This window comes from Vicugna pacos, chromosome 7 (genome assembly GCF_048564905.1).
Source record: "Vicugna pacos chromosome 7, VicPac4, whole genome shotgun sequence".
NCBI lineage: Eukaryota > Metazoa > Chordata > Mammalia > Artiodactyla > Camelidae > Vicugna > Vicugna pacos.
The window spans coordinates 24,582,231-24,607,688 of NC_132993.1; the positions used below are offsets into that span (position 1 = coordinate 24,582,231).

Here is a 25,458-nt window from a genome sequence, read left to right on the forward strand (position 1 = left end):
ATAAGACAGTTTAGAAGAGTTAATTTTTATGTTTATTTTTGTTTTACATATGTCTAATAATGTTCTTTTAATTTATTTCCTAACAGAGAAAAGACGAGACCCCCCAAATGGTAAGCTCTTTGATAATTATTGATCAAAAAGATTTTAGATTATAATTTAATCCTTGTAGAAACATGTATCGTACATTAATACCCGGTATTTAAATATCTGTGATCAAATAACTGTAGTTTATTGTATTTTATTTTAAAATAAATAACAGGTAGGACATATAAATGTACTATTCTTTGGCTTTTTTCTAGGATGAGGGAATCTGTAGGATGAAGATCACTATTACTTACATCTTAATTCTGTATTCACAATTGATTAAGTTTAGAAATTGTACAATCTGGTCTTAATGTCTTCCTGAAAGGTGGTAAATTTTGTCTAGTACAGTTGTTCGTTTCCTACTTTCATATGTATCTTTCTTATTTCAAGAGATTATTTCACACTGGAAATAGGAAACTAGCCCCATGGCACTTACTAATCTGGTGTGTTTAAACAAATAGTAGCTGTACATAATCCTCCTTAATTTGATAACGAACGCTTGAAACATTGTGAATTCATTTATTTTAAAAATACATATTTATACCAAAGAATAAAAGCAGAATACAAAGATACGAAGGACAAAGTCCCAGATCTCTAGAGCAGAGAGTCTCATTCTAGATCCCATAAACCCTCGCTGAAATTGTGTGCTACATTTTAGAAGTATATATGTTCTTTACTCTGGGGAGAGAGGGTCCATGGCTTTCATCACATGTAAATAGTATCCCTGACCCTATGATAGTGAAGAACCATTGCTCCAGGAGCCTTTCTTATAATGGGGAATATAGCTGCTGCTGCTTTTTAAAAGCGTCTCAAATTCTCTCATCAGAATTTAGAATGATTACGTAGGGAAACAGTCTAGTACAGAGTTCTTAATATATGACAGCTACTGGTGATTGTTGGTATTTATTTTTTTGGTTTTTTTTTAAACAAATATATTGCCTTCTGATTTTGTCCTTAAATTTGTTTTCCTCATACAAAAACATGAACCAAATATTGCTGTATTAAATTTTAATTATTTACCTTATTATAATTAAAAAAAAAGTCTGATTACCTTCAGTAGTGTTTACCATTTGCTAAGCATTGTATACTTTGACTTTCTCTTTTAAATGGATATTTTTAATACTTACATTATAGGACTGCTATAGAGATAAATGAAGTCATTAAAGTGTTTAGCATGGTGCTTAATAAATATTAGTTATCATGATGAAGACAATGACAGTGATAACAGCAGCTACTATTTAATGGTCATTTACTACCTGCCAGGTGCTGTCCAGCTCTTTGATAATTGAAGTAGCTGCAGATGAGCAGATAGGTAACTTGCTTAAGGTCACAAAACTAGGAAGTAGTGGAGTAGGAATCAGTCTGAAGTGATCTTAACTCTAGGGCCTGGCCCCTTAACCAACCACTGTGCCATGTCAAGATATCTTAAAGGAGAAACTAAGACCTAGAGAGGGTAAGTAACATGCCGTGAGGTATGCAGCTAATATGTGGCAACGGCAAAAGAGGCAGAAACAGGTGAGTCAGAAGTCCTTCATCTGTGAGACTTTAGTGTGGCATTAGATTTTATTTCCTTTGTTGTGTGCTCAACATTTTAATCTTTTTGAATTATTAAACTATTTTACATCCTGTGAGCATATATTGGGTACCAGTGCAGAAGGCTTCCTAGTGGTAGCATCTTTGGGGAAAATAACTTGAGATTTTAAAGTGTGGATGTTGTACAAATAATATAATTAGAGTTAAAGATATAAATATTTCATGGGATTTTTAAAAATCATCTCATTACATATAAAATATATTTCTGTAGAGGCACAATGGATAAAATTTGGATATTCTTTATGTGATAGTGTTGTCTCACAAGTTTATTACCCCTAGTAAGAGAGATACTCATAATTAAACTCATAAATTAAATTCTCTGAGATTGCTTTTGATTTTAAGACTTTAGATCTATCGTTTTAACCCTTTGGTACAGTGGTCCCGAACTTTTTTCATTAAATAGAGACTTAAAAAATGGTATCACTAAATTACAAAATTATATAGCATGTGTTGCCAATATTTGCATACTTAATTATTTATAAAATATACATAAAATAATTATTAGTAGAAATTTTAATATTTTTTCCTGTCATGCAGTCGGTTGCCTTTCTGTCCCCATCGTGGAGACCACTGTTTTGGAAGTGGCATGTTACATTTCTGCATTTGGTGCACTGCCACTAGGTGGCAACGGACACCTTAACTGCCTTGCAGTGTCCGTGCAGGTGCTTTGTCCCAGACCCTCATTTAGATTGTCAGTTTAGCAGATCTTTTCAAATTGTAACTATTAAAAAGACACTTTATGTAGAAGCAACATGTATTCCTGATACGCAGTTTAGTGTCTTCCTCACTAACTCCTAATCCGTACATTTTTCTTTTTTTTTTTTTTCTTTATTGGTCAGTCTCACTTTTAGCTTAGACACTTCCCAATGATTTGTTCTCAGCTACATGACTGCTTGACATCAGAGGCCTCTAGGCCACCTGTTTCTCAACTATTTTACCTTGGTGAGAGCTCTCTGCTTTTTATGTAATTAAAGGGAAGGCTCTAGTTTGTTCTTTCAGTTTTAAAATTAGCTAGAAATGCTGTTCAGTGAGAATATTAAAAAAACCTCTTCTGTGACAGTTGTCCTTAATCAGAAGAAAGTTATTTGTCATTTGACTGTTTTTTGAAAAAGAACAGCCCCCTTCATTATATATTTACTTAGTACATGTTCTTAGATGAGTGTAATTTTCTAAATGGAATAATTAAATTTTACTAGAAATGATTTGAGTATCTCTTACCAAATCCTTCATAAACTTTATTAAAAAATGGCTCTATGCCTTTTACAAGTTATCCCTTTTTTTAGTGTGTCACTTTTGAAACAGACAATTAATTGGACTTTAGAATATTATTTTAAATTTATTTCCTAACATCTTTAAAGTAAATGACTATTGTCCACTGAAATAGCCAAATATATAATCTCTTGAATGTGTTAAAAAAACGTTTTTTCTAAATCTTTAAAGTAATTAGTAAATATTTATTGAATGATGGATGAATTGTTGGACTACAAATTGAGAGAATTGATAAATTGGTAAAGAAATAAAATACAATAACATTTGAATAGTTAGCATTATTAATCACCTTGTCGTTTGACTTTTATGTGAAAAGTATATTAGTTAATAGAGTAGTGAACTAGGGTCCAAGATAGCAGAGTTCCCTTTGCATTTGTCACTAATTGTGTGACTTTAGACAGATCACCTGACTCTTCTTGACCTTAGTTTTTATAAAGGGAAAGATTCAGAAAAACACTCTTAATTTCCCAGCTAATACCAATTTTCAGTACATCTCTATAATCTGCATTTTTCTGTATAGACTTAATTCAATAATGTTTTAACTAATACTGATAAAATGCATTTGTAATGACACTAAGTAGCTAATGCCACAGCTTTATAAACTATTTTGGCAGATGCATAGCAATATATCCACCCCTGATTTTTGGGTAGAGAAAGGAAGGGAAACGCAGTCTGACTACAGTATGAGTTAAACTTTGATATTCTTTCTGCATATCACTTATATTTTATCGCTGTCCTCTTTGTCTTTGAAGTTTCTTCAGAGATGGCTTGGTTATTTTTTCTAGTGAGTTATAAATCAGACTTACAAAAACTTTATTATTTCCCAGAAAGGAATTCACTGGCTTGGATAAATTAAACTGTTAAAGTTAACTTTACCAACTCTGTACCATTTAGAACAGCCATAGTATAGTAGGTTACTTTTATAAAGTAAAGCAGCATAAAAATGTTTTTATTTCTGTTTTTTTCCTAAAAACAAATTACAGTTAAATTTTTGTTATTTTTTCATGGTAATCTCGTTGTTCTCTTATTACTATTTGGACACCTATTTTGGAAAGGATAACATGTACAGAGTGCCTAACTCTGATACCCCTAACTATGTCTTAAGTGAGTTCTTAAATTGTGTTAAGTATAAAGATAGGAGAGTAAATAGTAATTTGCAGCATCCTATTGTGGATGGGGTTGCTGATAATGATTGGTAATGATAAATTGTAAGAAGAGAGAAAGCAGAAAGAGAAAAATGAGAAGTAAAAACAGGTCACTAATGAGTCTGTGAAGCTATTAGAATGACCCCAGTTCAGTCCTTTAACACTTGAGTTCTGGGTATTTTTAGTAAGTCCCTTATTTTGTGAAACTACAGTGAATTCTGAAAACTTGTATCTGAATGAATTTGAAAATCCAGGTCTTTATCTGCTATTTAATAAGCCTTCTGTGTTGCTTAACTAACCTTTAATTTTTGATCCAATTATTTTCAGATTATTTCTTGATACTAAATCAGCTTTTAACAGTTTTATCTGTATTTTTTACTAGCTTCCATTTTTCTCCAAGAAGAATTTTTATTTCTTGCCAATATGATCAACTCCCTGTGGAATTTTGTATGAAATTATAAATAGAATTTTAGACATTTACATATTATACTTATGTAAGTAGACTTTGATTATTGAGGGAAAATAGCTGAATTTTGGTGATATTAAAAAATGTGCATTTTTCCACATTGTTTCCACATTGTCTAATAAACTGACACATGGCGTTCATAATTTTAGCTCTTTCATAATTTCATCTTTTATAGTAGAGTTGAGAGAGAGAAAATGGGTTATATGTAATTTACCCATGAAGGTAAACAATTGTATTTCAGATAACTTTAATGAATAGGATACACTTGAGGTTTTCAGTACAAGAAATTGAAGAATTACAGTCAACATGGCTTTTAGTGATCACCTAATACATATTAGCCTATAATTTCTTGGGATTTCTACCTGCCATTCTATGATTGTTTTGGGGATTCCCTAGACCACCCCTACGGTTGGTGATTTTCTAGAAGGACTCATAGGACTGAGCACATATGACAAAGATTTATTGCAGTGACAGGATATAAAACAAAATCGATAAAAGGAAAAGACACATGGGGTTACGTCCAGTGGGAGCTACACGCAGACTTCCAGGAGCATTCTCTCGTTGGAGTCACAGGAGATGTGCTTCATTTCTCCCGTAATGAATGTTGCAACATATGTGAAATGCTGTCCAAAGGAGCAGTTCAGTGCCTAGGATTTACTGGGGGCTAGTCACGTGGACATCCTCTGTCTGGCATATACCAAGATTCTAGGCGAAGAAAAGCAGGAATTCAGCATAAGCCACATTGGTAGCACAATTGTTAGTGAGCCTATCTTATCAGAGAGTGATAGGAACTTTCTCGAAATCCTAGATCCAGATGCCAGCTAAGGGCCAGCCTTACAAGCAGGCTTTTCTAAAGATAGCAGTCTCAAGCCTGTTATATTAATTGTTTTTCTGCACAACAGTGATTGTATTTTATACAACATTTAAAAAGTTGTCATTAATTTAATCATCCCAAAGGAATTTGGCCTAAAAGGAGGTTTTTGTCAGAGAATCATATTAAAATGGAATCTCTAAGGAACACATGTTGACGTGTAGTTAATTTTATAAGAAATTTTTTAACTTGAATACATTTTGTTTAGACTCTCATACTTTTAAGACCAAGAATAGTTTTGTAAATTATAAAACAGATTTTTGTGCTACATTTAGTATCACTAATAATATTTGAAGATGCCTGAGATCTTTTTATGGTTAATCCTTGTGGAAGATAAAATGTTTTGAGAATTTTTCTATCTTAAATTTTTGAGCTCTATGCTTCTGATAGCCAAAGTATATATATATTGGGGGAAATATTACTAGACTTAAATATGGTAGTTTTAGAAAAAATGATAATAATAATAATTGTATAAGTATTTTTTCCCTCTAGACTAATAAAGTTGAAACAAAGAAGTAAGACTAGATTTCTTTGTTAAGTTTTTAGATACTTTTTTTCTTTTATTTTCTTTTATAACATATAGCACATTAGTAATGAGTAATGTGTTGGATATAAGGCTATTGTCAAAATGTAAGGGATCAGATCAATTAAATTTAAATTCTTGCTGAAAATTCATAGTCTTTTTGAGATTTAATGTTATAAAAATACAAGTTCGCTTTGAAATAATGTTATTTATGCTAATGTGTTTAAGAATGTATTATAGACTTGAAATTTAGAAATTTAAAAAGTTTACTATTTATAAAAAATTAACATGCAAGTTTAAAATTTAAATAATTTGTAGTAATGAAGTGGCCTTGCAGAAAAAGATATTTCAATTGTAAATTATAATTGTAATAATTATTATCTTAAATTAATTCCCTTTTGTATTATTTTCACTTTATTTGCAGGTCCTAATCTACCCATGGCAACAGTTGACATAAAAAATCCAGAAATCACAACAAATAGATTTTATGGTTCACAACTCAACAACCTCTCCCATACCAAAGAAAAGAAGAAAGGAAAAGCTAAAAAGAAGAGATTAACTAAGGCAGATATTGGAACACCAAGCAATTTCCAGTACGACAGTTCTTTTATTATTCTTATCTTTATTTTTCATTTACTCTTTTCTGTTCTTGATTTTTAAAATTGTTACAAAATTTTATTTTCTTTTTGGGAGAACCCTTATATTTATCACTTGCATACCTTTTTAGCTACAGATTTTTTTTTTAAAGGCTGTTGCTCAGTAGACTTTCTGTGAGTCTTAGTTTATTTACTTTCCCACCCATCAGAAAAGAAAAATCAGATAAAGTTGTTTTTTCAACTTATTATTAGGCATGAAAATGATTCTCACTTTGTCCTATATATAAATGGTATTTGTAAATTGCCTAGAGGCACTGTCTTAGTCTGTTTGGGCTGCTAACAGAATATTGTAGGCTGGGTAGCTTAGAAACAACAGAATTTATTTCTCACAGTTCTGGAGGCTGGGAAGAAGCAGGCCACACTGGGTGTCTTGTGAGGTCCCACTTCTTGGTTTGTAGACAGCCATCTACTCTGTGTCCTTCCATGTTGAAAGCAGGCGAGACAGCTCCCAGCAGCCTCTTTTTTAAGGACACCAATCCCATTCTTGAGGAATCCACCCTCATGACCTAATTACCTCCCGGATCCTCATCTCCAGGTATCATCCCATTGAGGGTTAGGTCTCAATGTAGGAATTTTTGGAAGACACAGAGTTTAGAGTGGGCATCAAACCTTTGGTATTTATTGGACATATTTCAAGCATTCTCTTATGCATTATTTCACTACTTCATTACAAAATTCCTATTCTCTCATATATGTAATGCTTGTGTCCTTATGCTAGTTTGTCAGTTAAGGAAATGGATGCTCAGAAAGATTGTACCAAAATGTTAAGACTCAATCAGTGGCAGAGCCAGGGTAGGATTTTGGTCTCTTGACTACTTCTACTTTCTTTCCTGAAAATGATTATGTCTATGAGAACTATTAGTTCAGGCCAGAAATTCACTGGGTGGATTGGATTTCATATATATTATATTTTTAATGTCATTTATGCATTTTTTTAATATACTGCTTTAGGCACATTGGACATGTTGGTTGGGATCCTAATACTGGCTTTGATGTAAGTATCTTTTCAAGCTATAAGCATTATTACTCTAAGTATGAGGGATGTCATGACCTGTCTTTAGATTTTTACTTTTGTTCATTTTTGTGAATTCTAGTGTTTATTTGAATGTGCTTGTATTTAGGTGCATATTCCACTGAGGTTTAAAATCATAGTATTGTTCTATCAGACGGCTAAGTCTGTAAAGAGAAATTTTTTGAACTCTTCGGCTTTATCTACTGTAATGTAAAACCTTTGTGTTTTGAAAACCAGGAGAAGAAGATTATTTCTACTAAGTGATCATTTCTGGAGAATATATGCTTAATTACTGGAAAGTACTATAATCAAATTCTGAACGTCCAGGTGTTGAATTATCTAGATCTTTTTATTCTGTTACTTTTGGGGGAAATTTCATCATTCATTAATGTATAGTATTGTGAGCAAAGTGAAACTTCTGGCAAAAATAAATGTTTCTAACATTTTCTCTATTTTAGTTACCCAAATAATAGGTATTTAACATTTGACTGATAATCCAGGTTTAGAAAAGTAATTTTGAAAAAAAGTATTATTTGTCAAAAATTCTTTCGGTTATTTTTGTTATAACTACAGTGTTAGCACCACAATATTTTTGAGTGCCTCTTTGGGTTGGACACTGTACAGGGTGCTTGGGTTATAAAGAGGTCTTTGATCTCAAATTTTCAAATTGATTTACATTTTTCTGTGGTTATTTGTGATTATACCTAAATTTTACTTAGAACATAGTGGAATAGGTGAGCATTAGAGATATTTGAATCATGAAGGGTTTAGTAAAAATCTAAATGAGATACCCTATTTTTAAAGATAGGAAACACAAATGAGATAAAATATTAAAATCTGTTCTTTGTTCTTTTCTGTTTTTTAAAAGAAAGTTTATTTAGCATATCAATAATCTGTATTAAAAATTTTATAAACTTAAAATGATTTCATAAAGGGCATACATGTGAGAATAAAATTTTATCATGCTGTTGTAAAAAATTGGCATAATTTTTTATCGTTAGCAATTATTTTATCTGTTGTAGCTGAATAATTTGGATCCAGAATTGAAGAATCTTTTTGATATGTGTGGAATCTCAGAGGCACAACTTAAAGACAGAGAAACATCAAAAGTTATATATGACTTCATTGAAAAAACAGGAGGTGTTGAAGCTGTTAAAAATGAACTACGAAGGCAAGGTAACTTTTTAGGCATTCTGATCTATATTTTTCTTTGAATCTTTTGAGGTCAGTTTCATGGAAGACAGCTACACACACTCATGTGAACCTTCCTTAAGCAGAATGTTCAAATTTATGTATAACTAGTTTGGCACCATGTACTATGTTTTATATTATTTGGGTATGACTAAAAAAACTTGACAAGGTTTTGCTTATTAAAAAGTCTTACATTAAATTCATGAAAATTCATAAAATATCTTTTTATAGTTGCTTAATATTTTACTTATGGAATCGTAGAGACCACATTAAAGTTATTTTTATTACAATTCAGAAGTAGTAATAGAAATATAATCACTAATCTTGTAACGTATAAGCATTTTCAGAATGTAAGTATGAAAATCTTTGTATTTATTTTGAAATACAAACCTTTTTTCTTGGCTGAAGTATAAAATTTATCATTTGATACTGAGCACAAACAACTTGCAACCTTTTAAGACCTGATATTTTATTTAAATCACCTTGTTTTTTGGTTGTATCTTAATAATTATCACAATAAAATGCAAATACAGTCATTCTGAATTTTCCAATATGACAGTTCTCTCTGTGCTGCCTTATTCATTTGAGGCCACTTTACTTCTTCCTAGTTTTTGCATACTCGTGATAGACAGTGTAGCAGAACAAAAGCTCCAGTTCATCAAAGCATTCTTCTGAAGAATTTAACTGTCATTTTAAATCAAGTATTTGACTTCCCTGTATTAGATTCTTCATTGCTGCTGTTCATTCAGTCATTTATTCACTCATTCATATATTTAGTAAACATTATGTCAGCACTGGTTTCTACTCAGGATATTTAGATGTAGAGATAAGGTTTTTGTCCTCAGAAATCTTACTGTCTAGTGTGGCAACAAATAGGTAAACTAGTATACAGTTGTGATTGCTGTTGTGGAAACACAATGCTAGTTCCACTGAAACTAGTATGATGCTAATTTGTTATAGTTTGTAAAAAAAATTACACTTCCAAATTCTGTGGATTTTTAATAAAAACATCTTGAGCACAGCACCATTGTTATTTTTAAGTGCTCCCAGAATGCGTCATAGTGTGCAGATGATGGAAGATCTTGAGGACCCTAGTTTGTTCCTTGACTCTTTTCTCCATTGCTACCACTCCCCTTCAGTTTATACCAAATGATGCTCAGGGTCTCTTTGAGCTCTCTGAATTTATGAGTTTATAAATACTCTTGACATTTATTAGAGAATCCGTACTGCTGCCCTCTCATTTGAATATCTGTAAATGAGTAGTCTATATTAACTTGAGTTTGTTTTCTGAACTTTATTATTACTGCTTTTTATTCTAGCTGCTTTTAAAATGTCAGATTAGGCAAGGTCTCTCCTCAGTTAAATTACCTAAAACAAACAAAAAAATACACAGGCATTAAAAAAAAACATGCTTTGGAAACTTTATACTCAAGATTCTTATACTCAAGAATCTAACTCCCAATATGAAACCTTTTAGACACCCAAGAATGATTTTATAGAAGATAAATTTTTTTAGAGGAAAAATAAAAAGACAAATTAATGATTTATTATAGAAATGTTTTCTAGACAGAGTGTATAATGTGTTCAGAAGTATGAAAAGGAGGCAGGAGGAATTTATGAATTTTTCTTAAAAATATATTTTGTAAAACCTGAATCAAATCTCTTGAAACTTACTTTGTGAATCATATCTTCAGTTTTATAAGAAGTAGTGATTTCCAACATATCTTTTTATGTGTGTGTCTTTGCAATTGTTTGAAGTCCATTAATATATAATACTCTGCTCTGTAGGTCCACCACAATGGAGTGGTATGTATGTGGGTTGTTATTTGACCCAGTGTTCTAAATTATGCATGTGTTTATTTTCACAGAAGCTAGAGCTCATTAATCCTGCCTCCAAATCTAACATCCAGTAAGGTTTTATGCCCTCTATTCAAACTAATGTTTTGGGCATATAGATGCTAAAGTAAAAAAGAAAATTTATTTCTATATGAGTCAGAGCTCATATTTCATCTATAATTTAGATAATTTTTAAAATTCTGTAGATTTTTAAAAACACATCTTACAGAACCACTGTTTTTGTTACTACTTATAATTATTTTCAGTGATTGCTTTTCACACTTGGCGTTATTTGAATGACCTATATAAAATATACTTACATTTTTACACTAATTTGGGGCAGTGGGAGGACTGAACGTAAATAAACAAGCAGTTTTATAAATGACTACTCAGAGTTGTCAGTATTCCCATAAATTTAAATTTGTGTGCAATAACATTTGTCTGGTTTGCTTAATCTGATGAGAATGCATGGGAGCAGTTCTCCAGTGTTTCCTGAATCCTATAATACTACATTTCTTTTAATTATTAGTTATATTATTTTATAATTCCCTTAAATATCAAATGTCTAGAGTTTTCTACCAATTATTCTTAATATTGATTTTTACCTGAAATTATACTTAGTTATTTTTAAATATATCAGCTTTTCTTTATAGTGTACCATCAAGACAAGGTTTTTTCTGTAAGCCTGTCTTTCTTGCTTTCTAACTGAGCTTTGATAGTAAGAACAGTTTTATTTGTTATAACTTTTGCTTTTTACTTTATTTCTTTATAAAATATCTAAGAAATATTATTGTCATTCTTACTCTGGTGTTTGTGGTGACTCCTAGAGTTTTGAAAATCTAAGGCCATCAGACATTCTCATAGTGGTGTGTGGTGTCTGCTCAGCAGACATTTTTGTGCATGTACACCTAACATTGTGCCGTTTCTCCTCTCTTCTCCTGTTTTAATTCTTTCACATTTTACCTTGGGATATGGCATGTCTTTCACATACTTTTTCATGTAGGCATAATATGGACTATAAAAATAGAAAGCTGGCAATAGATGTTTTCCTCATGAAAATATAGAGATGTTTCCAGTCATTTTTCAGATGATAAAAGTGCTGAACTTGTGCTGTACCCAAACTGGATGCAGCTGGTAATTTATTCACTCTAAGTTACGGCTTTCCCTTTCCCTGAGCAATGATTTAATGTCTCTTTGAATGGGTATTAGCTGAATCCCAAATTATCCCAATAACTATACTTACTGCAAGTTCAAAAGAACTTTTAATTCTCTCTACTGAAAAGATGCATCATTGTGCATAGAAAAGATTATGGTTCCAGAGTCCTCAGTAAAACTATAGTAAATGACTGACTAATGCATTTTTTGGTAGGATACGGTAGGGGTCCCTTTCCTCTCGATTAACAGACAACTAAATCATAAAAATGCCAGTCTAGACAAATATCATTGCTCTTTGGAATGTAAACCTTAAACTGATTAAAATGAAATATTTGTATCTGCTTGAAGAATTTGATGTACTGTCTTATTCAGGGAGTATTCATAATTTACATATGCCATATCCTCTTGGTTTTACCCTATTACAAAATATGTTAGAAAAGGACTTTGCTTTTAACAAATTATAGTGTCCTCACTTTGCATCTTGTGAGAACATTGGGTGAACCTTAGTTGTAACGCCCAGGCCTCCAGTATGCCTTGAGTGTAAATCACAGGACCTTCCCTCAGTGATGGCTTGCATCCAAGAAGGGGACTCTTCTGCTTGCAGCTATGTATTATTTTTAAACATTTCTATGCCAGGAAATAATATCCTTGTGAGTATTGGCCTTTCTGCATATCTTATCAAATGTTTCTGACTGTATTTGATAGCATATTTTTGTAGCATATTTTCCATAATTATTCCAAATGAAATCAGAAGACACTATTTGATTTCTTTTGAAGTGGGTTTTTTTCTTTTTCCTCTGTGGTATCGTTGCATTATTGAGCATCTAAGCCTATTGTTATTTCAAAGTAAAGTAAGTATTTGTATCTGTATTTTTATAGATAGTAGGAATATCTATCAATAATATATTATAGTTCGTATCAGTAAATACAAATAGCTGTTATGGATTTTAGAATTTCTTTATTCCTAAAAATAGGAATTTTTCTATTTGCTCTTTAAATGAATGGAGAAATACTGAAGTTCATTATGTGAATTTGTATATCCTCTTGGTAAAACCATGTCTCTAGAAATATAATAAATTTATACTTTGAATTTCTCTATTTTATCTTACATTTTCACTTAAGTAGAATAAGAATGTGTATATTACTACTACCAGAATGATGTTAGTATTTTTTTTAAATGACCTTGTTTTAATTTTACAGTGTTTAGAATTACTTTAAAATTTGTTAATGTCTCCTGAATAAGTAGTTGAACATTTCAGCTGAGCAACCAGCCTCCCTTAACACCAGCACTAGAATTGCTGATGGCCTTTTATTAATACAGTACAATATATACACTATATATTGTATTATATATACTACTATATTATGTACTTAGTATGTAATATATATTATATATTATACACTATACATACAGAAAATATAGGACATTATAAATTACAAATGTTAGTTAGGTAACAAAATTTTACATTTTAAAAGGAAAAGTATATTTGGGTTGGCTCAAATTAACCAATAAATTCTAATGAGATTGTACTATATTAGCTATTTAATTCTTGAATGTAAATTAATTTTATAAAACAACTAAATATACTTGATTCTTTAAAGAGAGAAGGTATCCATTAATTTTTATTAAAATGTAAAATGATGCTTATTGACCGAAATGTTTAATTTCATTGTTATATTTTTATTATTATTGTAGAATAATGTGTTTATTCCCTTACCTTGAAAAGTAGTGCAGATTCCTGTAAACTAAATTATACTGTTTTAGCTAGTATTTTTTTAAAAAGGACCAGGAAGGTGATCTTTAGGCTGAGTATTCCCAAATAGAATTGTTAGATAACATCTGTACTGAGGTATCTTTGTAAAATAAAATACAAAGATGAGGCCTTTTTTTTTCTCATATTGTTTTTTTTTTTTACATATATGCTGAAATAAGTTGCTTTTTTTGATATAATGTTTGTAGGGGAAAAATGCATGCTTTCTTTTTTTCTGTTTTTATTTCAGCACCACCACCTCCACCACCATCAAGGGGAGGCCCGCCTCCTCCCCCACCTCCTCCACATAGTTCGGGCCCTCCTCCCCCTCCTGCCAGGGGAAGAGGGGCTCCTCCTCCACCGCCTTCAAGAGCTCCCACTGCTGCACCGCCACCACCGCCTCCGTCCAGGCCAGGTGTAGGAGTCCCTCCACCACCACCAAATAGGATGTACCCTCCTCCACCTCCAGCCCTTCCCCCTTCAGCACCTTCAGGGCCTCCACCACCACCTCCACCCGTGGCAGTGGCTGGGTCAGTGGTACCACCCCCACCGCCTCCACCTCCACCTCCACCGGGGCCACCACCTCCGCCTGGCCTCCCTTCTGATGGTGACCATCAAGTTCCAACTCCTGCTGGAAACAAAGCAGCATTTTTAGATCAAATTAGAGAGGGTACTCAGCTAAAGAAGGTGGAACAGAACAACCGACCAGTGTCCTGCTCTGGAAGGGATGCACTTTTAGACCAGATACGACAGGGTATTCAGCTGAAATCTGTAAGTAATCTCTTCAGTTTAGACTACCTGTCATAATGGAATTTTAAAGTAATTTTAAGACATCTTTGAGAAGTTTTTTTTTTTTAACTTTTTCTCTTGGTATTTGTTTTTTTAACCCTATAAATTTTCTGATACTTGTGCATACCATAAAATGCACAAATTTATACTTAACCTGTGTAACCCATACTTCTATATCAAAAAAGCACCCCAGAAAGTTCCCTCATGCCTCTCTACTCCCAAAAAGAATCTGATCTCTGTCACCATAGATTTAGTTTACCTATTATGGAACTTTATATAAATGGATTACTGCACTATATTTGCAGTTCATTGTTCTAGACTTTTAAATAAAATTTAATTTAAGGAGAAGTCTTTATTAAACTACATAGAAGTGAAAATAGCCCTGTTGAAACCCATTATAATCACTTTGATAAATTCAAACCATTAACTTTATGAAAGCTAAACCATATTTTAAAGCTTCTGTGTTCTGAAATTTAGATTAGTAGAGAATCAAACTCCACAGAAAATTGAAAGAGTTGTGATTAGAATTTCTATAGTGCTGGGAGATAATTTTGAATTCCCTGAATTGGATGAGGTGACCATTTAATCTTGTAGAGTAGAGATTCACAAACTTTTTTCTTTAAGGACCAGATAGTAAACATTTTAGGTTTTCTGGCCATATGGTCTCTGTTACAAAACTACTCAGTTCTGCTCTTGTACCACAAGAGCAGCAGGCGTAGACAAATGTACTGTGAAATGAGCCACAGACAGTACATACATGAGTGGGCGTGATTGTGCTCTATAAAGCTTTATTTATGGACACTGAAATTTGAGTTTCATACAGTTTGCACGTATCACAAATATTCTCTTTATTTTCTTTCAACCATTTAAAAATGTGAAAATCATTTCTAGCCTTTAAAAAGTTATTCAAAAACAAGGGACAAGCTAGATTTGGCCCATAAGCAGTAGTTTGCTGACCCCTGACCTAGAACCTAACCTGCCTTCTGTCCTCTTGGTCTTTATAGGCAGTTTTTCATTCCAGGAGGAACATTTGCTCTACAGGGCTTCAGACAGGTTAATGGATGGTAAATTTTTCTACGTAGTAAATGGAGCTGAAAGAAGGAGAATTTAATTGAAAATTATTTTGCAATGTAGGGAATTATGGTAACTTTATAAATCTCAGAAGCTTTGCCTCGGAAGGGAATGATGGATAGGGAACACAACTAACTGAAAACATTTAAACATTAGTGCACAGATTTAAGAAACTTCTGGAATTTATCTAGATGTTTTCTTAGTATGTATTTAGGATGATACTTAGATTAGCCTATGAACAATTATCTTTGCTCCCTCTTCCCATTTAGTTCAGACTGAAGGTTTCTCAGGAGCAGTTGAAGAACTTTGAGTAGTTGTTAGTGGGGAGAATTAGTGTCAAAGTGACCACAGCCCAGGTGGATCTTAGATTTTAATGGGCTCCTTTACTTTCAGCTTTTACCTTAAAGTCTGTGCTAGTTGCTGTGTCGCTCTCATTTCTGTATCTCCCACTCCTAACCTTCCTTTCTGCTTCTCTTTTCTGTTTCCTCTCATCTCCACAGTCAACTTTTGTTTCTTTCTCTCATTTAGTAATTATAGTAAGGTGCTATTTTTAATGAATTAAGTTGTATCCTCTTTTCTTAATTTAAAAAGTTGGTGAGTTAAATTTCTCATTCATTCTCCTCATCTCTAAATTTATCTCTAAATTTCTTTGAGAGAGAAAAATGTTTTCCATTCTAAACGTGGGCATTTTTATCTTAAATAATCACTTTCCTTTTGATTGCATTCAGGGTGTTATCTTAGAGGGTATAATCAGTGAATTATTGGTATGTTGTACATGTGATCTCAGTCCATAATTTTATTTCATTTTTTTAAAATAACCATTCTGTGGCTGAAATTTCTCTAGCTTTGTTCCTTTAAATAGTCCATATAAATCATCAGTTTACTTAGTGGTGAATACAACTAAACAAACCACAGATTTACTTTAAAGAGCTGACAGGAAGTATATAAATATTCACTTGCATATGTTTTAAATTCCGTGTTCATAGCACTTCAGATAACACTATGTCCAAGTGAGTGCTTCCCAGAACGTGCTCATGACCGTGCTATATACTCTGCAGCACCCTCCTGTTTGTCATCAGAGCACTTCAAGGGGGTCCAGATGATTCCTCTGGCTGTGGTTACACTTCTTTCAGAGCCTCTTGCTGAAATTCAAACTCAAACTATTTGTCTTTTTCATTTGTGGCACCTCTGTACCAGTAATAATTGATATACAATCTCTTTTAAAAATCTAAATATTAATGAATGAGTCTATATCTTGTGGCAAACTGCTTGAAATATTCTTAAAAGGAAAAGATCTTTAAGTCTAGAAGGACAAGTATAGGAGAGGAGTTGTAAAGACCAAAATGAAAAGTTTGTCCTAGTAAATCATTTTTCAAAGAAAAATTACTTTAGAATTTCAAATGCATACAGTTGGCCATTGGACATCATGGAGATTAGGGGTGTTAACCCTCCAAGCAATCAAATCTGTATGTAACTTTTGACTCCTCCAAAGCTTAACTAACAGCCTACAGTTGACTGAAAGTCTTACCAATAACATAAACAGTTAATTTACACTTATTTTGTATGTTGTATGTATTATACACTGTATTCTTAAAACAAAGTAAGCTAGAGAAAAGAAAATGTTATTAAAATCATAAAGAAGAGAAAATACAGTGTTGAACTGTATTTATCAATTCAGTAAGTTTATGTCATCTGTTTTCAAGATGGATCGTCTATTGGTGCCTATGTCAGTATTGTCTTATATAATACAAAACACTGTAGATGTCATATATATTATTAACACGACATCAAAAGTGAAAAGAATATGAAAAATTTATATTTATTTACAGGTATAACGATTCATACATGGATAATGAAGAAGCAGTCATATGATTGCTTTATGGTAGCCTAGTGTTATTTATATGATTGCTTCATGGTAGCTAGCCTATATACTAATGAATAAATTGTTATAAAATTTTTATGGCATATAGTATTACAGTCATATTCATAATACTGTATTAGAAACATTGTTAACATTTTTTCAGAAACCTCTTATGTGTGATGATAGGCAGATACACAATTTCTCCAGTTATTAAAGAGGGGGCAGACTATATGTTAATGTAATTCTTTGAAGGCAAAATTATAACACAGTAAGAAAATTAACACATTATTAATTTTATCTTAAGCATGCCCTCACCTTCTGCCTATGTAAGGATAGGCTATCCACTTCAATGCAAGTCTTGAGCACAGTGTTCTACGTGAGGAATACTTCAGCAGTGATGAGAATGACACGAAAGCATTTCATACAGTCCTTGCCATATAGTTATTAGATATTCACAACATTTGAGCTCACTGAAATTGTCACAGAAAGTGGCTACGAAGTTATTACAGTAGTACGGTACATGCAACAGTTAATCTTATGCAGTTATGATTTAATACTGCACCTTTTCATTTGTTTACACTTGTCTCAACAGTGAATAGTGCCTTGTATGGATGTACGGTCTGTGTGTGCATAAGTTTTGATAAATTCTAAGTTTTTATAATAGATTTATACATATTTATTTATATATATTTTATGGTAGCAAGTGATAAAATAGACCTGTATTTACATATGTTTTATGCATTCATGCCATACCAAAGTTTTTCTTATTTTTTTCGACATTTCTAGGCAACATGGTTTATCTACAAGTTTTTTCAAATTGTAGCAGATCTTTTCAAATTTTCCCGTGCGTTTATTGAAAAAAATTGCATATAAGTGGACCCACACAGTCCAAACTTATGTTGTTCAAGAGTCAGCTGTGTATGTGATCATTTAGTACAACTGTGCTGTTTCATTTTTAATTATACCAGTATTACACCTTTACATGAGTGATGCAAGTCCAGGGACAAAATTAACAAAATGAGTATTTTGTATAAATGACTACTCGTTTTATTCAAAGTGCACATAAAGAAGTTTTTTCTAAGTTGTATTTTTTTTCCCTGAATCTCTAAAAACTTACTGTATTCTCTGTTTCTAATGAGTGTTGGAATCAGGGATGATTTTGTATAGAAATTAGATATTACTGAGAACTTTTGATTTTTTTTTCCCGCCAATGTAGTTCATATGAGATAAAGTACTTTAGGGATTGTTGGTTGCCTTGTGAGGTGGGTACATTTTGAAAGCCACCCATCTGGTCTCCTTAGAAGTTACATGCTGAGAAGGAAGATTCATTTTGAATTATAATGTATGTTATATATTATAACTTTATATTCAATATAATATATACAATTATAAAACTTATTAGTAAAGCTGAGTTTTTCTAGGAGAACATAAGTGTCTTCAGTTGCTCTTAGATATCTTAAAATGTGCTTCTCACCTAACAACTATGGGAATCAAAATACTACCTTAGTTTTATAAAATGGTGCCCTTTGATGGTCATTTTAGAGTTTCTCATCAGCTAAGGCTTTGTGTACTAGAATGAACAGAAGCAGCCCAGCTGCAAGAGCAAGTATTACTTAGGAAGAGGTTTGATCGTTACTCTAAATTTGGAAATGTGTTGATGGCTTATACATTAAGAAAGGGAAATAGGCCTTGAATGATTCTTTCAAGGCAGCAGTTTTTTCCTTCTTTACTTAGTTAATCCTATGCTGGGCTTATTTGTTTGCTTTTTCTGGTTTGGTTTTATTTTCTTTTAAAATAAGGTAAGATTTCCTGGAGACAAAGATTTTTTGCTAAGGATGTATTACTAAATTTTGCTTACTTTTCTTTTCAAGGTATCTGATGGCCAAGAGTCTACACCACCGACACCTGCACCCACTTCAGGAATTGTGGGCGCGTTAATGGAAGTGATGCAGAAACGGAGCAAAGCCATTCATTCTTCAGGTATGTTTGCATGTGTGTGTGTATAGTTAATAAATTTTAATATTTGAAGTTCTGTTTCTCTTTTTATTTCATGACTCAGTCTTTGCTAGATTTTCTCCTACTATTCAATAATTTTTTGATGTGGATTCTAGAACATATTTTAAAAAGTTGCAGCCACTGTAACTAGTCTGTTTGGAGCTTAATGGATGTCAAGATACCATTGTCATAACCGTAAATTGAAGAACAACTTTGGAAAAATGGCAATTTTGTTTCCTAAACCAGACATACTGATAGAGTGCCTGGCAAACAACCTCTAAACAAGGCTTGAGATTCCTTGATCTCATTCCCCTGACATTCTTGTGACATAAGAAATTTAGATTTCCCTGATTCACAAGAGTTGGGGCTGAGAAATAAGGAACTTTTACTGTTTCTGGGGTTTACTAAAGAATCTGAAAGTTTTTTGTTTCCTGTTTTTTATGTTTCCTAAGAGGTTTATTTGAATAAGTACCTACTTGAGGTTATTAAGGATACGCACACCAACATATTAATGAATATTTATTTTTCCTTCTCTTTGTTTTTCTGTAAGGATGTGGATATTTAAGGTCCTTTAGCAACACTTGTTTTCCTTAAATAGACAATTTTATTCCCATACTGTATTACAAAGATAGAATAGGCTAATTCAGTCCACAGATATTTATTGTGGAATAAAAATAAAATAACAATAAAAGTTCCTGCCTTTATGGAGTATGCATTCTAGTGAGAAAGAGAGAGACACTAAATAAAACAAATTAGAAAAATATATATTAAATGGTGATGTGTACTGAGGACAACAATTAAGCAGAAAAGGAGATATAAGGGCTTACAGGCTGTGAGACGGAAGTTCATTTTGAAATAGGATGATGAGGCCTACCCAAGGTGTCATTTGAGGAATTCAGGGAGTTAACCCTGTAGATAGCAAAGTGTGTTTGTTTAGGTGTAAAGAACAGCAGTTGTGCATGATTGGGACATTGTGCTGTACACCAGAGATTGACACATTGTAATTGACTGCACTTCAGTTAAAAAAAAAACAAAAAACAAAAAACAGCAAGTACAAAGTCCCTGAGGTTGAGGAACAATGCCATGGTCAGTAGGGCTGAAGCAAGGGAGGAATGAAAAGAGGAATAAGAAATGTAGTATGAAAGATAGTAGGTGGCCCCTAGTAAGGCTTTGGAGGCCATGAAAGTGATGGGAAGCCACTAGAAGGTTCTTAGCAGAGGAGTGGCAGTGATCCAAGCTAGAGGTGATGGAGGTTTGAATCAGGTTGGTAGCACCAGTGAGAAGTGGTTAGATACTAATTACACTTTGAATGTGGAGATCATTATGTTTGCTAATGGACTGAATATGAGGTTTGGGAAAAAAGAATTGATGGATGACTGAAATTTTTGACCTAAACAACTAAAAAGAGTGAAATTTTCATTAACAGAGGGGGAAAGATGTAGGAGGAGCAAGTTGAAAGATTAGGAATTTGGTTCTATACATATTAAATTTGAGTTACTTACTAAAAATTCAAAAGTTAGTGTTGAGTAGGCATTTGGTTATTGAGTGTGAAATTCAGGGGAGAGATCCGAACTATTAATATAAATTTGCATGTCATTAAGATATACATGATATTTAAAGTTATGGAACTGGATGAGATCATCCAAGCAGTGGATATAAACGGAGAAGAGGTCTAATGAGTTTGGAGAGCTGGAGAGTGTGGGATCTCAGAAGTCAGATGAAGAAGTGTTTGACAAGGGATGGAGTGATCATTTGGGTCGGATGAGTGTGAGGGGTCATGAAAATGAGAAAGGGGAATTGAGCTTTAGCTTTAGAAACAGTAGATCCTTGGTGACAAGAAAGAGCAATGTCAGTGGGTTCAAAAGAGAATAGGAGGATAGAAAAGGAGATCAGGTATGGGGACTGCCTACTCTGTTTCCTTTACGGCTTAGTACTGATGCAGTTCCCACCTGTCACTGAATTGTAACTGGGATTGGTAGCTGAACAGTATGTCAGTTATACTTTATACAACTTTTCTTTAAGGACAGTCATTGAAGGAGCCTTTGTTGGATTTGCAATCTGTGAGTCTGAAATTCAGAGACCAACTCAGGTGTGATTTTACACATAAACACAGGTTGAAACTGGTTACCTAGATACTAAAAGACTAGAACCCAAGTCTTCTGAGTCCTGTTCTCTTCTTTAGCTCAGTCACACTCTTTAGATGGAGTTCGTTAGAGTCATTTTAAACCATTTTAGTAACTAGATTCCTCCAGGAATCAAATGGCTTCAGTTTCAGAAGTTGAATCATTGGAGAAATTACCTTAAAACTATGTAATATCATTTTATTTATCTGTTTTAATTGTTTGTCTTTTTTTAAATTAAAGTATAGTCAGTTTACAGTGTGTCAGTTTCTGGTGTACAGCATAATGTTTCAGTCATACATATGTATATACATATTATTTCTTTTTGTATAGTTCCTTGTGATATACAAAAGAAATTTGTTGTTTATCTATTTTATATATACTAGTTAATATTTGCAAATCTTGAACTCCCAATTTATCCCTTCCTACCCCCTTTTCTCTCTGGTAATCGTAAGATTGTTTACTATGTCTGTGAATCTGTTTCTGTTTTGTAGATAAGTTCATTAGTGTCTTTTTCTTTTAGAATTCACATTTGGGTGATATCATACGGTATTTTTCTTTCTCTTTCTGGCTTACTTCACTCAGAATGATGATCTCCAGGTCTATCCATGTTGCTGCATATGGAATTAGTTTATTATTTTTTATAGCTGAGTCGTATTCCATTGTATAAATATACCACAGCTTCTTTATCCAGTCATCTATCGATGGATGTTCAGATTGTTTCCATGTCTTGTCTATTGTAAATAGTGCTGCTGTGAACATTGGGGTGCATATTATCTTTTCCAATTAGAGTTCCCTTTGGCTATATGCCCAGGAGTAGGATTGCTGGATCATATGGTAAATCTATTTTTGTTTTTTTGGAGGAATCTCCATACTGTTTTCCGTAATGGCTGCACCAAATTGCATTCCCATGAGCAGTGTAGGAGGGTTCTCTTTTCTCCACACCCTCTCCAGCATTTATCGTTTGTGGACTTTTGAATGATGGCCATTCTGAGTGGTGTGAGGTGGTACCTCATTGTAGTTTTGATTTGCATTTCTCTGATAATTAGCGATATTGAGCATTTTTTATGTGCCTGTTGGCCATTTTACGTCTTCATTGGAGAATTGCTTGTTTAGGTCTTCTGCCCATTTTTTAATTGGGTTGTTTGTTTTTTTGTTATTAAGCTGTATGAGCTGTTTATATATTCTGCAAATTAAACCTTTGTCAATTGCATCATTTGTAAATATTCTGTAGGTTGTCATTTTGTTTTGCTTATAATTTCCTTTGCTGTGCAAAAGCTTATGTTTAATTGGGTTCCATTTGTTTATTTTTGCTTTTATTTCTATTGCCTGAGCAGATTGCCCTAGGAGAACATTGCTAAGATTTATGTGAGAAAATGTTTTTGCCTATGTTTTCTTCTAGGAGGTTTATAGTGTCTTGCCTTATATTTAAGTCTTTAAGCCATTTTGAGTTTATTTTTGTGTGAGGTATGAGGGAGTGTTCTAACTTCATTGATTTACATGCTGCTATACAGTTTTTCCAATAACATTTGCTGAAGAGACTGTCTTTTCTCCATTGAATATTCTTGCCTCCTTTGCTGAAGATTTAATTGGCCATAAGTTTGTGGGTTTATTTCTGGGCTCTCTATTCTGTTCCATTGTTCCATATGTCTGTTTTTGTGCCAATACCACACTGTTTTGGTTACTGTGGCTCCATAGTATTGTCTGAAGTCTGGGAGGATTATTCCTCCACTTCCATTCTTTTTCTTCAGTATTGCTTTGGCAATTCTGGGTCTTTTGTGATTCTATGTAAATTTTAGAATTTTTTGTTCTAGTTCTGTGGAAAATGTTACTGGTAACTTGATAGGGATCTCATTAAACCTGTAGATTGCTTTGGGTAGTATGGCCACTTTAACAATAATAATTCTTCCAATCCAAGAGTATGGGATGTCTTTCCATTTCTTTAAGTCATCTTTAATTTCCTTAATCAATGTTTTGTACTTCTCTGTATATAAGTCTTTCACCTCTTTGGTCAGATTTATTCCTAAATGTTTTGGGTTTTTTTTTTTTTGATACGATTTTAAAAGAGATTGTTTCTTTACTTTCTTTTTCTGATATTTCGTTGTTAGTGTAGAGAAATGCAACTGATTTCTGTATGTAAATCTTGTATCCTGCTACCTTGCTGAATTTTTTTTATCAGCTCCAGTAGTTTTTGTGTGGAGCCTTTAGGGTTTTCTTTATACAGTATCATGTCATCCTCATATAATGACAGTTTTACCTCTTCTCTTCCAATCTAGACCCTTTTATTTCTTTTTCTTGCCTGATTGCTGTGGCTAGAACTTCCAGTACTTCGGGGTTTTTTGTTGTTGTTTGTTTGTTTTTAACGTTTTTTATTGATTTATAATCATTATACTTTGTTGAATAGAAGTGGTGAGAGTGGGCATCCTTGTCTTTTTCCAGATTTTAGTGGGGAGGCTTTCAACTTTTCATTGTTGAGTATTATGCTGGTTGTGGGTTTGTCATAAATAGTTTTTATTTTGTTGAAATATGTTCCTTCTATACCCATTTTGGTAAGAATTTTTATCATAAATGAATTTTGAATTGTATCAAATGCTTTTTCTGCATCTACAGAGATGATCATTTTTATCCTTTTTTTTTTGTTGTTGATGTGGTGTGTCACGTTGATTGATTTGCGTGTATTGAACCATCCTTGTGTCCCTGCAGTGAATCCAAATTGGTCATAGTGTATGATCTTTTTTATCTGCTGTTGGATTCTGTTTGCTAATTGTTGAGGATTTTTACATGTATGTTCATCAACTGTATTGGCCCATAATTTTCTTTTTTGATAGGTCTTTGGTTTTGGTATCAGGGTGATGATGGCTTCATAGAATGAGTTTGGGAGTATTCCCTCCCCTTCAATCTTTTGGAAGAGTTTGAGAAGGATCAGTATGAGATCTTTCTTGTATGTTTGGTTGAGTTCCCCAGTGAAGCCATCTGGTCCTGGACTTTTGTTTGCAGGAGGTTTTTCATTGCTGGTTCTATTTAACTTCTAGTGATCTGTCTGTTCAAATGATCTGTTTCTTCCTGATTCAGTTTTGGTGGACTGTATGTTTCTAGAAACTTGTCCATTTCATCTAGGTTGTCTAATTTGTTGCCATATAGTTGTTCATCATAGTATTTTCTTATGATTTTTTGTATTTCTGTGATGTTGGTTATAATTTCTCCATTCTCCTTTCTTATTTTACTTACTTGTATCCCCTCTCTTTTCTTCTTGGAGAGCCAGGCTAGAGATATGTCAATTTTGTTTCCTCTTTCAAAAAATCAGCTCGTGGTTTGATGGTTTGACTTTTTTTCTGTTTTTGTAGTCTCTGTTTTATTTATTTCCTCCCTGATCTTTATTATTTATTTTTTTCTGCTAACTTCAGGTTTTGTTTGTTCTTTTTCTAATTGTTTTAGGTGGTAGCTTAGGTTGTTTATTTGGGATTGCTCTTGTTTTTTGAGGAAGGCCTACATCACTGTGAACTTCCCTCTTAGGACTGCTTTTGCTGTATCCCATAGATTGTAGATTGTTTTGTTTTCATTGTCACTTGCCTTGAGGTATTTTTTAATTTCTTCTTTGATTTTATTGTTGACCCTTTGGTTTTTTTTAGTAGCATGTTGTTTAGTCTCCATGCAGTCATTTTTTTCTCGTTTGTTTTTATGTGGTTGATTTCTAGTTTCATGGCATTATGGTCAGAAAAGATGCTTGAAATAATTTCTGTCCTCTTAAATTTGTTGTGGCTTCTTTTGTGTCCAAGTATGTGGTCTATCCTAGAGAATGTTCTGTGCACACTTGAAAAGAATGTATATTCTGTTTTCAGGGGGATGTAATGTCCTAAAAATATCAACTGTTCTATTGTGTCATTTAGTATCTCCATTGCCTTATTGATTTTCTGTCTGGAAGATCTGTCCAATGATGTTAATGGGGTGTTAGTCTCCTGCTCTTATTGTGTTCCCATCAATCTCTCCCTTTATGTCTGTTAGTATTTGTTTTATATATTTAGGTGCTTTTATATTGTGTGCATATATGTTAACAAGTGTAATATCCACTT

The 25,458-nt window shown here is 32.9% G+C and overlaps 2 protein-coding genes across 2 annotated transcripts in view; both read left to right on the forward strand.

Annotated features, from left to right (window-relative positions):
* Positions 1-25,458, forward strand: part of NDUFA5 (NADH:ubiquinone oxidoreductase subunit A5) — a 205,417-nt gene that overhangs the window by 69,931 nt on the left and 110,028 nt on the right. The window lies entirely within an intron of this gene.
* WASL (WASP like actin nucleation promoting factor) overlaps positions 1-25,458 on the forward strand; it is a 69,332-nt gene that overhangs the window by 38,106 nt on the left and 5,768 nt on the right. The window contains exons 5-10 of the mRNA XM_031674200.2: positions 87-110; positions 6,376-6,544; positions 7,559-7,601; positions 8,642-8,795; positions 13,803-14,323; positions 19,145-19,253. Of these exons, the coding sequence (XP_031530060.1) occupies positions 87-110; positions 6,376-6,544; positions 7,559-7,601; positions 8,642-8,795; positions 13,803-14,323; positions 19,145-19,253 (1,020 nt within the window). The remainder of the gene's footprint in view (positions 1-86; positions 111-6,375; positions 6,545-7,558; positions 7,602-8,641; positions 8,796-13,802; positions 14,324-19,144; positions 19,254-25,458) is intronic.